The sequence below is a fragment of the Rhineura floridana genome, chromosome 10 (assembly GCF_030035675.1).
Source record: "Rhineura floridana isolate rRhiFlo1 chromosome 10, rRhiFlo1.hap2, whole genome shotgun sequence".
In the NCBI taxonomy this organism is placed as follows: Eukaryota; Metazoa; Chordata; class Lepidosauria; order Squamata; family Rhineuridae; genus Rhineura; species Rhineura floridana.
The window spans coordinates 69,779,851-69,794,921 of record NC_084489.1 but is presented as its reverse complement, the minus strand read 5'-3'; the positions used below and the strand labels follow the sequence as shown (position 1 = coordinate 69,794,921).

Sequence of the window (15,071 nt, the reverse complement as noted above, 5' to 3'; positions counted from 1 at the left end):
AAAAATTCCCCCTTCTACATTTTGGGTACCCCCTCTTGAACTTTTAAGCTGGCTACTATCCTGCTTCTAAATGCTGCTGAACTACAACTCTCTTAAACTCCAGAAAGCATGGTCAATGGCCAGGGATGGTGGGAGTTGTAGTTCAGCAACATCTGGAGAGCTCAAGGTTTCCCACACCTACTGTAGCGTGATGGAATGGCTCTTGTCAGCTGAGGGAGGAGCCTAACTGATCTGCTCTCTTAGCAGAGAAAATTGACTCAACCTAGCAAGCTGATGAGTGGCATATTGCTTCCCATTCATAAAATATAAACAACAGAGCTTCTGGTCCAACACCTCCAGGGACACAAATGTAGTTTTGGAAAAACCTATGCATATGACTGATATTTTATGCAATTCACAAAATATGTTTACATGACATAGCTAGCAGGTACTTATATGCACATGATCAAATCCTAAATGTACTCTGCAGATGTTTTAGGCATTATGTTGAAAAATGGAAATGGACTGCCTTCAAGTCGATCCTGACTTATGGCGACCCTATGAATAGGGTTTTCATGGTAAGCGGTATTCAGAGGGGGTTTACCATTGCCTCCCTCCGAGGCTAGTCCTCCCCAGCTGGATAGGGCCTGCTCAGCTTGCCACAGCTGCACAAGCCAGCCCCTTCCTGTCTGCAACTGCCAGCTGGGGGGCAACTGGGCTCCTTGGGTCTATGCAGCTTGCCCACGGCTGCACAGGTGGCAGGGCACGTAACCCCTGAGCCACTCACTGTGGGGGTGATCATTAGCTGGCCCTTGACACCCAGGAGACATGAGCAGGAATTGGAACTCACACTCTGGATTTTTTAAAACTGCATTGCAATAAGGGCGGAAAGCTGACAGAGTATTGGAAACACAGGTCAGTGTCAAAAGAAATCTAAATATTTTAGGCTGTTAAAAGTCCCATAGGTCTAATAAAGAGAGTCAAATCAAACCATTGCATTTTTAGTAACTTTAAAAGATACTTTTAAACAGCTGAACACTGAGCCCCCTTATTCAGAAGTAAGTTCATTTAAACTCCAAGGGGCTTGTTTCCATGTATATGTGCTTAGGGCAGCTCGACTGTTAAGAAGGAATACGATTGTTCAATATGCACTAATGCTAAAGGGCATAACTGCACCTCCTGTTGAAATCCTTGCAAATTCTGACAACTTCGCACAATTTTTTTAAAGCCCTCCCGAATTCTCATACTGCTAATTAATTATACGAACACGAGGCAATCGCTTAGATTGCGCTTTCCGTGCGCCGGCGACAATTTCATGCAGCCAGATCCTGTGCAAGCTTTACTTTATACCATGAGACTTAACCCACAGGTAAAGACGCACAGAGAGTTACGGCTGCGTGTACCCAATCGTGGGCATGGCGAGTCCGACGGGAACTTATTCTCCGTGCCGCCGCCGCCCCGATTAAGCGGGCAAGGAAACTGCAAGTCCAATCGGACTTAAAGGAGGAATGGAAACCGAGCATTCATTTTAAAAGTGTATTATTTATCACTTAGGTGTTGCTTTTAACTTGGGAGGAGAATGGGGGCTTCGGATTTAACAACACGAGTCTACATATAAATTCAGTGGGGCTGACTCCCCAGCAAGCGTCCGCAGCCTGCCTTACAAAGAGCGAAGAGAGGGCACGCCCCCTCCGCCCCCAAGAGAGCTCCGTCCGGGAGGCGCCCGTCCGCTACGGTGCCCCGCCCGGCTTGCTCCACGTGCTTCACTCCGTACCAGCCCAGAGACTACCAGCAGTCCCTGGAAAAGTTGTGCCTTCTCCTCCGGCCTTTCCACGTTTCGTTTCATTACGCTTTCCTCGCCCACCTGACTAACCACCCCCTGCCTGAGAAAAGGCGCTTCCCCACCTCCGTTTCCTCTGCCACCCTCTTGGGCCCTGCAGAACGCTCGTTGCCGAGACGGCAGCAATTACGGCCCCAGCGTGAGCTCCGTACAAGCGCTAAACGAAACAGCAGATCAATTAAAAAAAATAAACACTCCGTTGGAAACGGAAGGCAGCCCCCTGGGACGGCCTAACAAGCGCAAATGAACCTGCCAGGCAGGCTGGCCCCTGGCCCCGCCTCCTCCTCTCCCCGTCCCCTCCTCTCCCCGTCCTCCGCGCTTAAGGTGGCTTGGGAGGATGCGAAAGGCCGAGCGCGGCAACAGGTGCGCGCCTGAACGTGCGCCGGGGAGAGGGACTGCGGGGCTCTCCGCTTTCCCGTCTGCGGAAATGATCCCCGACGGGACTTAGGGCTTGTCCTGGCGTGCAAGGAGAAGGCGGGCTTAATGGAGCAGGGGATTGTTGCTGCTGGGACTCTGGAGGGAGACGCGTGGGATTTAGGGGAGGGGAAGGCTCCCCACTTATTTTGAAAGTAGGGGTGGGGAAGTTGTGGTTTCCCGGATATTGCTGAACAGTGGCCGTGCTGGCTGGGGTGGAGGGTGTTGGAGGCCATCAACATCTGGAGGGCCACAGGCTCTCTCTCTCCCCCCCCTCGTTTTAAAGGGTGAGGGTAGGGTTTATTCTAAGCTTTTTTTCCCCCGGCACTGCACAAGCAGCTAGCATACTACCCGTCCCCAAACTAGTCAAGTAATTTGTCCCACAATATATTATTAGCAGGGCTTTTTCTGTGATAGTACTCACCAGTATATAGTACCTGCATCTTCTGTCTATCTATCTGTTTGTCTGCCTATGCCAGCCATTTTGTGCTGGCACCCATAACACATATTGATTGATTATTACATTTATACCCCACCTGTACTCCAAGGACATCAAGGTGACATACAGACATGGTCTTCCCCCGCCCAATTTTATCTTCACAACAACCCTGTGAGGTAGGTTAGGCTGATAGACCATGACTGGTCCAAGGTCACCCAGTGAGCTTCGTGTCTTGAGTGGGGATTTGAACCCTGGTCTCCCAGGTCATAGACTGGCACTTTAACCACTATGCCACACTGGCTCTCTTTTGTCCAGATGTGAGCACTGGCACCTTGATTTTTACCAAAAAAGTGCTGACTATTCATATGAGGTTTAAAAGGAACCAGTATTTATTTTCATTTCTATTTCTTTTGATCTTTTCTCATCTATTTCTTTTTAGAAACTGCCTAGCTCCTTGTTAAATCCCATATGCTCAACAGCACAAAAACGTATTTCACACTGCACAATTTTTTTCGACACTGCACAAAATGCGTCTAGCTGCACATTAGAGCAAACGCTGTGGGTGAGCAAACTTGTCTAGCTATTATCTTGGGCTTTCAATATTTAATCTGCTACTCAGTATTTAACCCCTCCATTTCTGATACTTTGATTAAATTTATTTATTTGTTTTTTTATTGATTTCTTACCTACCCTTCACAACGAGGTCCCACAGGGTAGGTTACAATAAGGAAGTTCCCCTAGAATTAAATGTCATTGATCTCAATAGTGTTTTTATTGTTATTATTGTTTATTATTAGTTGTAGTAGGACATTGAACTTGTCAAGGATTATCAATGCCTCAGTACAGTCATTAACCAAAATGGAGACAATAGTCAAGAAATTAGAAGAAGGCTAGGACTGGGGAGGGCAGCTATGAAAGAACTAGAAAAGATCCTCAAATGCAAAGATGTGTCACTGAACACTAAAGTCAGGATCATTCAGACCATGGTATTCCCGATCTCTATGTATGGATGGGAAAGTTGGACAATGAAAGAGGATAAGAGAAAAATCAACTCATTTGAAATGTGGTATTAGTTGCGCATAACATGGACCGTGAAAAAGACAAAAATTGGGTGTTAGAACAAATTAAACCAGAACTATCACTAGAAGCTAAAATGATAAAACTGAGGTTATTATAGTTTGGACACATAATGAGAACACATGATTCATTAGAAAAGACAATAATGCTGGGAAATACAGAAGGGAGTAGAAAAAGAGGAAGGCCAAACAAGAGATGGATTGATTCCATAAAGGAAGCCACAGAACTGAACTTAAAAGATCTGAACAGAGTGATTTACAACAGATGCTATTGGAGGTCGCTGATTCATCAGGTCGCCATAAGGTGTAATCGACTTGAAGGCACATAACAAAAAGTAGTATTAGAGTTTTCACATTTTAAGAAATCTTTACATTTTGGGGTCAAGAGCCCATATCTACATAATGCTCCTGCTGTGGGATCTCCATTACTTTCACTGTTGTGGAATTCTCTCCCTTTGAATATTAGGCAGGCGCCATCTCTGCTATCTTTTCGGCACCTTTTGAATACTTTCCTCTTTCAACAAGCCTTTTAAGTTGAGACCTATCCCAGTCTGCATCTGTGTCAGAATTGTTTAATATATTTTTAAATAATGTTTTAACCCTTTTTTAAGGTTGTTTTTAAAAAATGTTTCTAATGCTGTTTTGTTTTAATGAATTTTAAGATCTGTTTTTATGGTGTTTTAAAGCGTTTTAGTGCTTTGTTTGCCGCCCTGGGCTCCTGCTGGGAGGAAGGGCAGGATACAAATTAAATTAATTAATTAATTAATTAAAGTTCTCCTGTGCTATATTGAAGAGCTGCATATGATCCCTCAGTAACCATTACAAAAAATAAGGGTATGATCTGGCCAAAGTTAAGCACTTTGTGGTCCCTGTATTTAATGTCAGTTTTGGAAATTTACAAAGCAATCCACTACCCCTCTTACACTGGACTTGGGGAGGAAGTTGGATTAGAGAGAGCTGTCCCTGCACCCACCTCTCTTGCCTGAGCCACCCTCTCACTGAATGTGTGGGCAGGCAGAAGGCTTGCTGCTGGTATCCCCACCAGGGTGGGAGCCCGTGGAAAGCCCCGAAACAGGCCATTCTGGGGGCGAGGATGAGCTGGCTCTAGATCCCGAACTGGTCTCACTGCAGTCCTGCAATCCAATTTGGGCCCAGTCGCCCTGTCCCCCACTTAGTGACTGGTAGAATCACAGATGAGGCATTGGCCCCACCATTGGCAAAGCCCTGCTGGTGAGGTGGGTGGGAGTTTGGATGGCACCCTTAATCGTGTGCTCAACTATGGTTGAATATTTTAACCAAAGCTTCAGAAACAGATTTATTTCAGTGCATAAGCATTCTGAAGACAAATACTTCTTGCAATCCTCTCTTCCTCCATTGTCTCACTGGCTTTCTCCAATTTTGCCTATGTCTTTGTTATGGATCCCCTCTTTTTTTAAATAAAACAACAACAACCCTAAAGTTAAATCAAATTAGAAGAGCAACTGATAACTCTATCAGTGTGCCTAGCCAATTCCCAAAATCCTTCTTTTTTCATATTCTATTTTGCAATCTTACCTCTGTCAAAGGAGTGTGTGTGTGTGTGAGAGAGAGAGAGAGAGAGAGAGATGGTTTGACCATGTTTCTTGGACTCTGTGTTCATTGGGTCACTTCAGATCAAGATCAAGAAAGGAGCTGGGAGGAAGCTTGGCAAGAACAACTCCTATTTGGTTCTCTTTGCATACCTAAGGGGTGATAGGCACACCTGGTATAGCACAGTGGGGAGGAGAGCCTGGCTGAGAGTCCAGTCTGTGAGTTCGTGTCTCCTGGATGTCAAGGGCCAGCTAAAGATCACCCCCACAGTGAGTGGCTCAAGAGTTACGTGCCCTGCTACCTGTGCAGCTGTGGGCAAGCTGCATAGTCCCAAGGAGCCGAGTTGCCCCCCAGCTGGCAGTTGCGAACAAGGAAGGGGCTGGCTTGTGCAGCTGTGGCAAGCTGCGCAGGCCCTATCCAGCTGGGGAGGACTAGCCTGAGAGGGAGGCAATGGTAAACCCCCTCTGAATGTCACTTACCATGAAATCCCTATTCATAGGGTAGCCATACATTGGGATTGACTTGAAGGCAGTCCATTTTTCAAGGGGTGATAGAGAGAGGATCCTCCAGATGGCTAGACTGCCTAACCTTACCTGTGTTCCTTTATCTGTCTTCCTCCATGAATTCACAGGGAGCTGGCCTCACCTCCATCCTCCTTCCTTCTTCAACAGCCAGCCGAGGAACATTTTGTGTGTGTTCCTCGACGAATGACCAAAGCCTGGCCATTGTGCCTCCAACTTAGAACGAGTTCTGCCTTTCCTTTCAACTATGTATTCTGTAAATAAAAGTAGCTTTTCTTGTTTTATGAAATCTAAAGTCTCCATGACTTGAGTGCAGGGTAAAAGTCTCCTCCTTTCAGGTAAATCACACACAGCACAAGTAGCTTAACTCCACTGCAGCTTAAATTCTCTAACAGCCGGGACAGAAATGTCATCTTTTGTGACCAGCTCTTCCACACTGAACCCATGCATGTTCGTACATAACCCTACTTTGATAAAATGAGAAGATGTCAAATTCAATTTGTGAATGGTTCATTTCCAAATTTCATAGTGTATATAAAATATATTTAGAATGTGTGCCTCTGTATGTACCCTATGCCAACAAGCTCCATGGCATATAAAAACAGCCCTGCTAAATCAGGCCAAAGACCCATCTAGTCTAGCATTCTGGTCTTCCAGTGGGCAACCACATGCCCTCAGGAGGCCCACTAGGAAAGAGCTTTGCCCAGGTTCCCAGAGAGATCCTTCTCGTGATCCCCACCAACTGCTGTATAAAAGCATAGTGTGGTGTTCAATGCTGGCCCTGTAGTCCCATTGAAGTTAACACATGGCTAACTTAGGGTAATTAATTTCAGTGGATCTACTCTGAGTTAGACTTAGTTAAATACAACTCATACTGCCTCTGATCCTGAATATATGGCATTTTTGATAGCCTTTTTCTCCCTGAATTTCTCTAATCTTTTAAAGCCATCCAAGCTGGTGGCCATCACTACAGCCTGTGGTAGTGAATTCCACTCTGCAACTATGTACTACTGTGCAGAGTAGTCCAGACTATTTTCAGTCTCCCAACATTGAGCGACATTGGATGATCCCAAGGCCTAGCATTTTGTTGTTGTTGTTATGTGCCTTCAAGTCGATTACGACTTATGGCGACCCTATGTATCAGCGATTAAGAGAGGCCCTATCTACTCTGTCCACACCATGCCTAATTTCATACATCGCTATCATTGTTCTTGGAGCTGTTGGAGGTAGCAGATTCATAGGGTCTCCATAAGTCATAATCGGCTTGAAGGCACATAACAACATCATTGCTCATTTGTTTCCTTAGCTGAAAAGCCCCAAATGCTGCAAACTTTCTTCATGGAAGAGTTGCTCCATCCCCTTGGTCATTCTGGTTGCTCTTTCCCAGGTCTACGATATCCTTTTTTGAGATGCAGCAACCTACACAGTATTCCACCTGCAGTCGTGCTGTAGACTTGGCATAAAAATGTTATAATATTGGCAATTAAAAAAAAATCCCTTTCCTAATGATGAAGAACATGGAATTCATCAAACCTTTGCCTAGCCTGCAGATTCCTTCTCTGCACACAGAAGAAATCAGCACTACCAGAAGGGCAATAGTTTAGTGGTGAGGCTCACCCTTGGTGTGCTTATGGTCCAATGTTCAAGCTCTCACTTCTTTGGCTCAAATAGACGTCAGGAAGCTAGACTAGAAAAGAGCTTGGCCCAAGATCCCGGAGAGCTACTGCTAGTCAGAGCCAAGGTAGATAGACTGACCTGGTATAAGAGTTGTAGTGTTTCCCTTCCAATGTTGCTAAAATGTTCAGTGCGGCTCCACATATGATCATCTGCTGCAGGAAGAGGCAGTGGCCAGAAGAGGTCAATTCCTCCCATAAGTGCACTTGTACGGCAGTGCCGTGCAACATCTGCTTTGTATGCAGGAGGCCACAGGTTCAGTCCCCAGCATCTCCAGGTAGAGATGGGAATATCCCCCATCTGAAACCCTGAAGAGCTGCTGCCAGTCAGTGTAGACAATACTGAGCTTAGAGGACTGTTGGCCTGGCTCACTATGCAACACCCTGACTCTGAGCAGAACCTGTTTTTGAAGCAGCTGAAGAAAAAGAGCAGCTTAGTTCCTGAGCTATGGGTCAATGCCTGGGGCAGGCAGGCAGGCCCTGGTGTGCCAGTCCTATCCTCATCCCTCAGCCCGCCTGGATGGAGCAGCTGTCAAATCCTAAACTCGCTGGTGAGTGGGGAATGAGAATGGAGACTGGCAAGACTGGGGGAGTTAGGAGAAGCAAGGGAAGGCACTTCTGAAAATTATTTGAGCAAGCCTTCTCCATTGCAGCAGTGAGAATGCTCACAGCCCATAATACATCTCTGTTTATTCATCATTTAGACTGATGGGCCAGCAGGGAGGCAAATGTTCAATTTCAACAAGTTTGCAAAAACGTTATCTCTTACGGAAGGTAACTTCCATCAAAATAAATGGGATTTACTTCTACTTAATGTGCTTATCATGGGGGCATGTGAGATCTTTGCACCTCCATGAAAAGTACATTAAGTAGAAGCAAATCCCATTTAAACTTGTTTCAACTGACACGCATACGCACACCCTTTTAAAACAAACACTAGGGTTGCTTCCCTGCCTCGGAAGGAAACTGATGTAGCTGTAAGATGTTATGCCATCAACCAGCATGATGCTTAGCGGAGTTAACAGTACAGATGGGGGCTCTGCCCCAAAGCGCTTCAAATCTAAAATTCAGCACAGGGGAGACGAGAAAGGGAAGGGAGAAGGATGGAGGTGAGAGAAGACAGGGAGAGAGAATACATGTCCTGTCACATGTACTTAGTACCAGTGGTACTGTCAGGGCAGGACTTTGAGGCAGAAGACCAGGCCCCAACTCAGGAGAAGAAGCAGGAGGGGCCTCAAATGCTGACGTGAGTGCAGTAATATACAATACATTGGGGAAGAGTCATAGCTCAGTGGTAGAGCACATTATCTGAAGGCAGAAGGTCCCCAGATTCAATCCCCGGCATCTCCAGGTAGGACTGGGAGACCCCTGTCTGAAACCATGGAGAGCAGCTCTCAGTGTAGGCAGAACAGTAAGATAGGCCAGTGGTCTGACCCAATATAAGGCAGTTTCCTATATAAAGCCACGGCGAGTTGCATTCGAGTTGTCCAAGCCAGTAGGCAGCATTGCACTAGCCTTGGCGCTCAGCCATCGCAAGCTGCCTCTTTGTATGGACGGGTCGTAGCTCAGTGGTAGAGCATCTGCTTTGCATGCAGAAGGTCCCAGTTCAATCCCCGGCATCTCCAGGTACAGAATTCTACCTCAAACCCTGGAGAGCTGCTGCCCACCAGTGTTGACAGTACTGAGCTGGATGGATCAATGGTCTGACTCAGTAGAAGGCAGTTTCCTACGTCCCCATCTAGAAGAGGCGGCTGGGAGTGGGAGAAAGACCACTAAGTCCAGAGTCAAATATGATTTCACTCGGCCAGTGGAGAGGGCACCGTGAGGTTAAGAGGGAAATGAGGAATAGGCGGTTGCAACAATACCAGTGGCTCCATGTCAGTGAGGCAGTGGAATCCGCTCCAGGGTTTTGTCCTTAAAAGGTGTCCAAGGTGCTGGACCTATTGTGGAAATAGGTTTCAGGACCTTAGACAGCTTTTTTGAAGTTCAGACTAAAAACCGGAGTGGATCCGCTGCCTCACTGACATGGAGCCACCAGTTGCCACTGGCCAACCTCTTCTCGGAAAAGCTACCCTGAGCAGTGTAGGCTAGGGGTGGGGAACCTCAGGCCTGGGGGATGAATGTAGCCTCCCAAGCCTCTCTGCTTGGCCCTGCAGACTCTCCCCACAGCATGACCCTCACCTGCCCTGATTCGTACCTCAGCTGTTTTTGCCTTGCTGTAAAGTGTCCTTGACCTCTGATGATGCCTCTTCTCACCTGGATGGAGGATGGAGAGAAGTGCGGAAGTGTGTGCAGAAACGAGCCTGCTGTGCAGAAATAGCGTTGACATTGGTTGTTCTGACTACTTTTTTGCCTCTGGCCCTGCTCAGCACTGGCATGCGGCCTCTGGAAAGTTGCTCAGAAGGAAATGTGACCCTTAGGCTGGAAAAAAAATGGCACTCGCCTTTGGCATAGGCGCTGTAGGGGGTTGGGGTAGAAATGTCTACATTAAATATCTGAAGTGAAATAAAAGGTGGCTCTTCAGGAGCTGTTTGGAAAAGAGAAACAATGGCTTGCATGATGAAAATGTCCTGAATCTGGAAGATAAGCCAGTGAATTTACTGGTACCGCTTGAGGTCATACCGCCCTGAGCAGGCCCCATCCTGTCCAGAATCTGCATGAATTGACATCAGGCCCCTGCTTGCAATGTTACATTTTGTTTGTTTGTTTTATATCCCACCTTTCCTCCCAGGAGCTCAAGGTGGCGTCCCTTTTCATTTTATCCTTACAACAACCCTGTGAGGTAGGTTAGGCTGAGAGATTGTGGCTTGCCCAAGGTCACCCAGCAAGCTTTTAGGGCTGAGTGGTGAGTTGAACTCTGGTCTTCCAGGTCCTAGTCCAGCACTCTAACCACTACACCACACTGGCTTTTTAAATAATAAAAATAACTAATTTAAAATTTTAATTAATTACCTGGCTTTTAAAATTTTAATTAAAAGGAAACCCTGGAGCAAGCCCCCACTCCCACTATTTCCATCTTCTTTCGCAGGGGAAAAAACGAGAGAGAAAAACTAGGGTATGTTAAAAATGAAACACAGAACTTCTTGGGTGGCAATCTTAATTTTATTATAGGAACTGAATACGACTCACCGTTCAGTTGCTGCACTAGCAGCAAAGAAACAAAGAATCTGGTAAGTGAAGAACTGGAAACGGGTATTTAGCTCGGATATTGTTTGAGCAGAAGCTTTATAACTTACCTGCCAAAGTGTTAAGTGAGTCATTTACACCTTTTTTAAAAACAAACAAACACCCGTCCCCACCACCGAATCTTAAAGGGCCAGAGGCGCCAGCCGATTTCCCATCCCGGTGCGCACCACGATCCACCTTAAGGGAGCCTGCTGGGTTGGGGACCCCCGTTCCCCGCCCGTAGCCCTCGTGATAGGTAGCTGGGCCAAGCGAGGGCGGGGCCTGGCAGCCTTCTGTATAAATATTCCTGAGAGCGAGGCCACCGGATTGGCGCTGCCGGAGCTGGAGAAAGCGAGAAGTTGTGCAAAAGGGACCGTGGTGGCTGCTGCCGCTCACGGAGCCTCGCAGGTGGCGCAGCTTCAGGAGCGCGCTGTAACTTGCCCGCGGCTCTGCAGGCATCGGCGTCCGATCGCGCCGGGATCTGGAAGGCGACCTGAGCTCTTCGGAGCGCCCGCGCTCCGGGGATACCGCGGACGGCTTAAAGCCGCCGCCTCTTGAGTGGCGTTTGGGATCCTTAGCCATCTTGACACGGCGCGGCGAGGGGAAAGTTGAGGCGAGCCAGAAGGAGCAGTCGTTGCGGCGCCGAGTCCCTCGTCGCGTCAAAGCCGAGAGGAAGAGATGGGCGCGGGACGGCTCGAAGCGGACTGAGCCGCGCGCGCGAGAAGGAGCCGCCAAGAGAGCTCGCCGGAGCCGCCGCTCCTCTCCGTCTCCCTCCCGGTCCGGAGAGGGCCGACTCGCTTCGAGGACAGGAGGCAGCGCTCTGGAGGCGAGCGGGGCAGCTGGAGCTTGGAGAGGTGGCGGCAGGAGCAGCGGCGTATCCCGGCGTGGAGCTCGTATTGGCGGGGCTGGTGGCATTGGGAGGCGGCGGCGGCGGCGGCAGAGAAGCGTGGCTGGCTCTTTCTCTGCCGGAGGAGTCCGCCGAGACGTGCCGCCGCCTGGGCTGCGGCGGTTGCTCCTCCTCCCCAAGCATGGAGCGGAGCTACCTGTGGGCCATCGCTCTCCTCCCGCTCTTCCTGCCTGCTTGGTCCCCGCAGCAGCGCTCTAACTGCGCCGCCTCGGCCGCTTCTGCTGGCGCCGCCGCCGCCTCGTCGTCTGCCTCGTCGTCGTCGTCTTCTTCGGCGGCGTCCGCCTCCGCCTCGTCGGCCAAGGAGCTCTCCTGCCAGGAGATCACGGTGCCGCTGTGCAAAGGCATCGGCTACAACTACACCTACATGCCCAACCAGTTCAACCACGACACGCAGGACGAGGCGGGGCTGGAGGTGCACCAGTTCTGGCCTCTGGTGGAGATCCAGTGCTCGGCGGACCTGCGCTTCTTCCTGTGCAGCATGTACACGCCCATCTGCCTGGAGGACTACAAGAAGCCGCTGCCGCCCTGCCGCAGCGTCTGCGAGCGGGCCAAGGCCGGCTGCGCGCCCCTCATGCGCCAGTACGGCTTCGCCTGGCCCGACCGCATGCGCTGCGACCGCCTGCCCGAGCAAGGCAACCCGGACACACTTTGCATGGACTACAACCGCACGGATCTCACCACGGCCGCGCCGCCGCCGCCGCAGCAGCCCAAGCCCCCGCACCGCAAGCCCGGAGGAGCCGGAGCCGCTTGGAGCCCCGGCGCTGCTGTGCCGCCGCCGCCACCACCGCCGGCCGAGCCTCCCCTGCGCAAGGCCCGCCCGCCGGCCCCCTGCGAGCCGGGGTGCCAGTGCCGGGCGCCGATGGTGTCGGTCTCCAGCGAGCGCCACCCGCTCTACAACCGGGTCAAGACAGGCCACATTGCCAACTGCGCCCTCCCCTGCCATAACCCTTACTTTAGCCCGGACGAGCGGGCCTTCACCGCCTTCTGGATCGGCCTGTGGTCCATTCTTTGCTTCATCTCCACCTTCGCCACTGTCTCCACTTTCCTTATCGACATGGAGCGCTTCAAGTATCCGGAGAGGCCCATCATCTTCCTGGCTGCCTGCTACCTCTTCGTCTCCTTGGGCTACCTGGTGCGCCTGGTGGCCGGCCATGAGAAAGTGGCTTGCAGCGGCGGGGCAGCTGCAGGAGCAGTGCCGGCCGGCACCGCCGGGGGCGCCGCAGGAGCAGCTGTGGGAGGGCGTGGGGCAGCAGGGGGTGCCGCTGAGCTTCAGCCAGAACTAGCTGTGGCTGAGCACGTGCGCTATGAGAGCACTGGCCCTGCCCTGTGCACCGTGGTCTTCTTGTTGGTCTACTTCTTCGGTATGGCCAGCTCCATCTGGTGGGTCATCCTGTCGCTCACCTGGTTTCTTGCGGCTGGCATGAAATGGGGCAACGAAGCCATTGCGGGCTATGCGCAGTACTTCCACCTGGCCGCTTGGTTGGTGCCCAGTGTCAAGTCCATTGCTGTGCTGGCACTCAGTTCAGTAGACGGGGACCCCGTGGCGGGCATCTGCTATGTGGGCAACCAGAGCCTGGAGAACTTGCGTGGCTTTGTGCTGGCCCCCTTGCTCATCTACCTGGCCATCGGGTCCATGTTCTTGCTGGCCGGCTTTGTCTCGCTTTTCCGCATCCGGAGTGTCATCAAGCAGCAAGGGGGCCCCACCAAGACGCACAAGCTGGAGAAGCTCATGATCCGCCTGGGCCTTTTCACAGTCCTCTACACAGTGCCGGCGGCCAGCGTGGTCGCCTGCCTTTTCTACGAACAGCACAACCGCCCCCGCTGGGAGGCCACTCACAACTGCCCCTGCCTACGGGACCAGCAGCCCGATCAGGCTCGCCGCCCAGACTATGCGGTCTTTATGCTCAAGTACTTTATGTGCCTCGTGGTGGGCATTACGTCTGGAGTGTGGGTCTGGTCTGGGAAGACTCTGGAGTCCTGGAAGGCCCTCTGCACCCGTTGCTGCTGGGCCAGCAAGGGGACTGCCGCTGCAGTGGCGGCTGGGAGCGTTGGAACTGGGGGCGGTGGTGGGGCCCTGGTGACTGCTGCTGCGGTGGGGGGGCTGGGAGGTGGGGCGGGGTCCATGTACAGTGACGTCAGCACTGGTTTGACATGGAGGTCGGGCACCGCCAGCTCAGTTTCGTACCCGAAACAAATGCCCTTGTCCCAGGTGTAAAAGGGGTAGTTTGGGGAGTGCAGCTAACTATATTATCCACTCCCCGTCATTCCTGAGCTTCCTAAGAGCCTCCCCACGTGCAGAACAATACAACTGCTAGAGGCTGTCAAGTGCCAGACCAGCTCCTTGGCCCCCTTTCCTTACTCTTTTGTCTTTTATTCACACACAAGGAGCTCCATACTTTTAAGGTACCAGCTTTCCTTGGTGATGGAGGGAGTGGAAGCCAAAAAGAACTTTCTGAAGCTGCTCCTTGGACTAGCAGGAGCTCCTCTTTTGTATGGAGCTCCCCTGCTTGCTCTTCCTTTTACCTTCAAACTGAAAAAGACGACATCCAAAATATGTATGGATGTCTGATAGGACTGCAGGGTTTGGGAGACTTTTTAAAAATTAGTTTCTTTTTTAAAAAAAAAACCTGGCAGATGCCTTAAACACAAGCTGTGTCTTAATTATACACCCCAAATAAATACGGGTTTCTTATGTTAAAGGATGTATTTATATAATTATTTGGTACCTTGTACAAAATGTGTAAAATATGTATATAATCCAAATGCTATACAGTCTGTAAATTTTTTTTGTAAAAAAAAAAAAGTTTAGAGGCTTACCACCACCGCTCCCTCTTAAGAGCAAATATTTGAGTATTCTATTTTGCCAATAAAATAATGATAAATGATTTGTTGGGGAGGGGAAAACCTCCTCTATTGATTCCCAGATTATTCCTGTGGGTTGACTCTGGAGAAGTGTGTAATTTGGGATGTCGTCTTGGAGCAGAGTTGAAAACTCATGGGACGCTTCAGGGGGATGGAGTTTGCACCTTCAGAATTTAAACAACAGTGTTCCTCTAAGTCAGGTGTGGGGAACCTGTGGCCCTCAAAAAGTTGGGCTCTAACTCGCATCATCCACAGCCAGCATGGTGTGAGGGATGATGGGAGCTGTAGTCCAACGACATCTGAAGGGCTGCAGATTCCTCTATGCCAGGTGTGGGGAACCTTTGGCCCTCCAGATGTTGATGAACTACAACTTCCATCATTCCTGGTCATGTTGGCTGGGACTGATGAGAGCTGTCATTCAGCAACACCTGGAAGGCCAGTTGTTCCTCACACCTGCCCTGAGACAAGGATGGGGACTGTTGTTGGATTATACCTCCCATCATCCGTAGCCATTTGCACTGCTGGCTGGGGCTTAATGGGAGTTGGAGTCCAACATCAGGAGGGCCGCAACTTTGCTATCCCTGCTCTAAGGTTAATGGTCAGCATTGGAGGCAAGGAGGAGCTGC

General features: G+C 50.1%; 1 protein-coding gene across 1 annotated transcript; it reads left to right on the top strand.

Moving 5' to 3' along the window:
• Nucleotides 1–11,007: 11,007 nt before the first annotated feature.
• On the top strand, nt 11,008–14,468 carry FZD8 (frizzled class receptor 8). The gene has a single exon (XM_061586853.1). It carries the CDS (start codon nt 11,705–11,707, stop codon nt 13,796–13,798), a length of 2,094 nt encoding a protein of 697 aa, XP_061442837.1. The 5' UTR covers nt 11,008–11,704; the 3' UTR covers nt 13,799–14,468.
• Nucleotides 14,469–15,071: the final 603 nt, after the last annotated feature.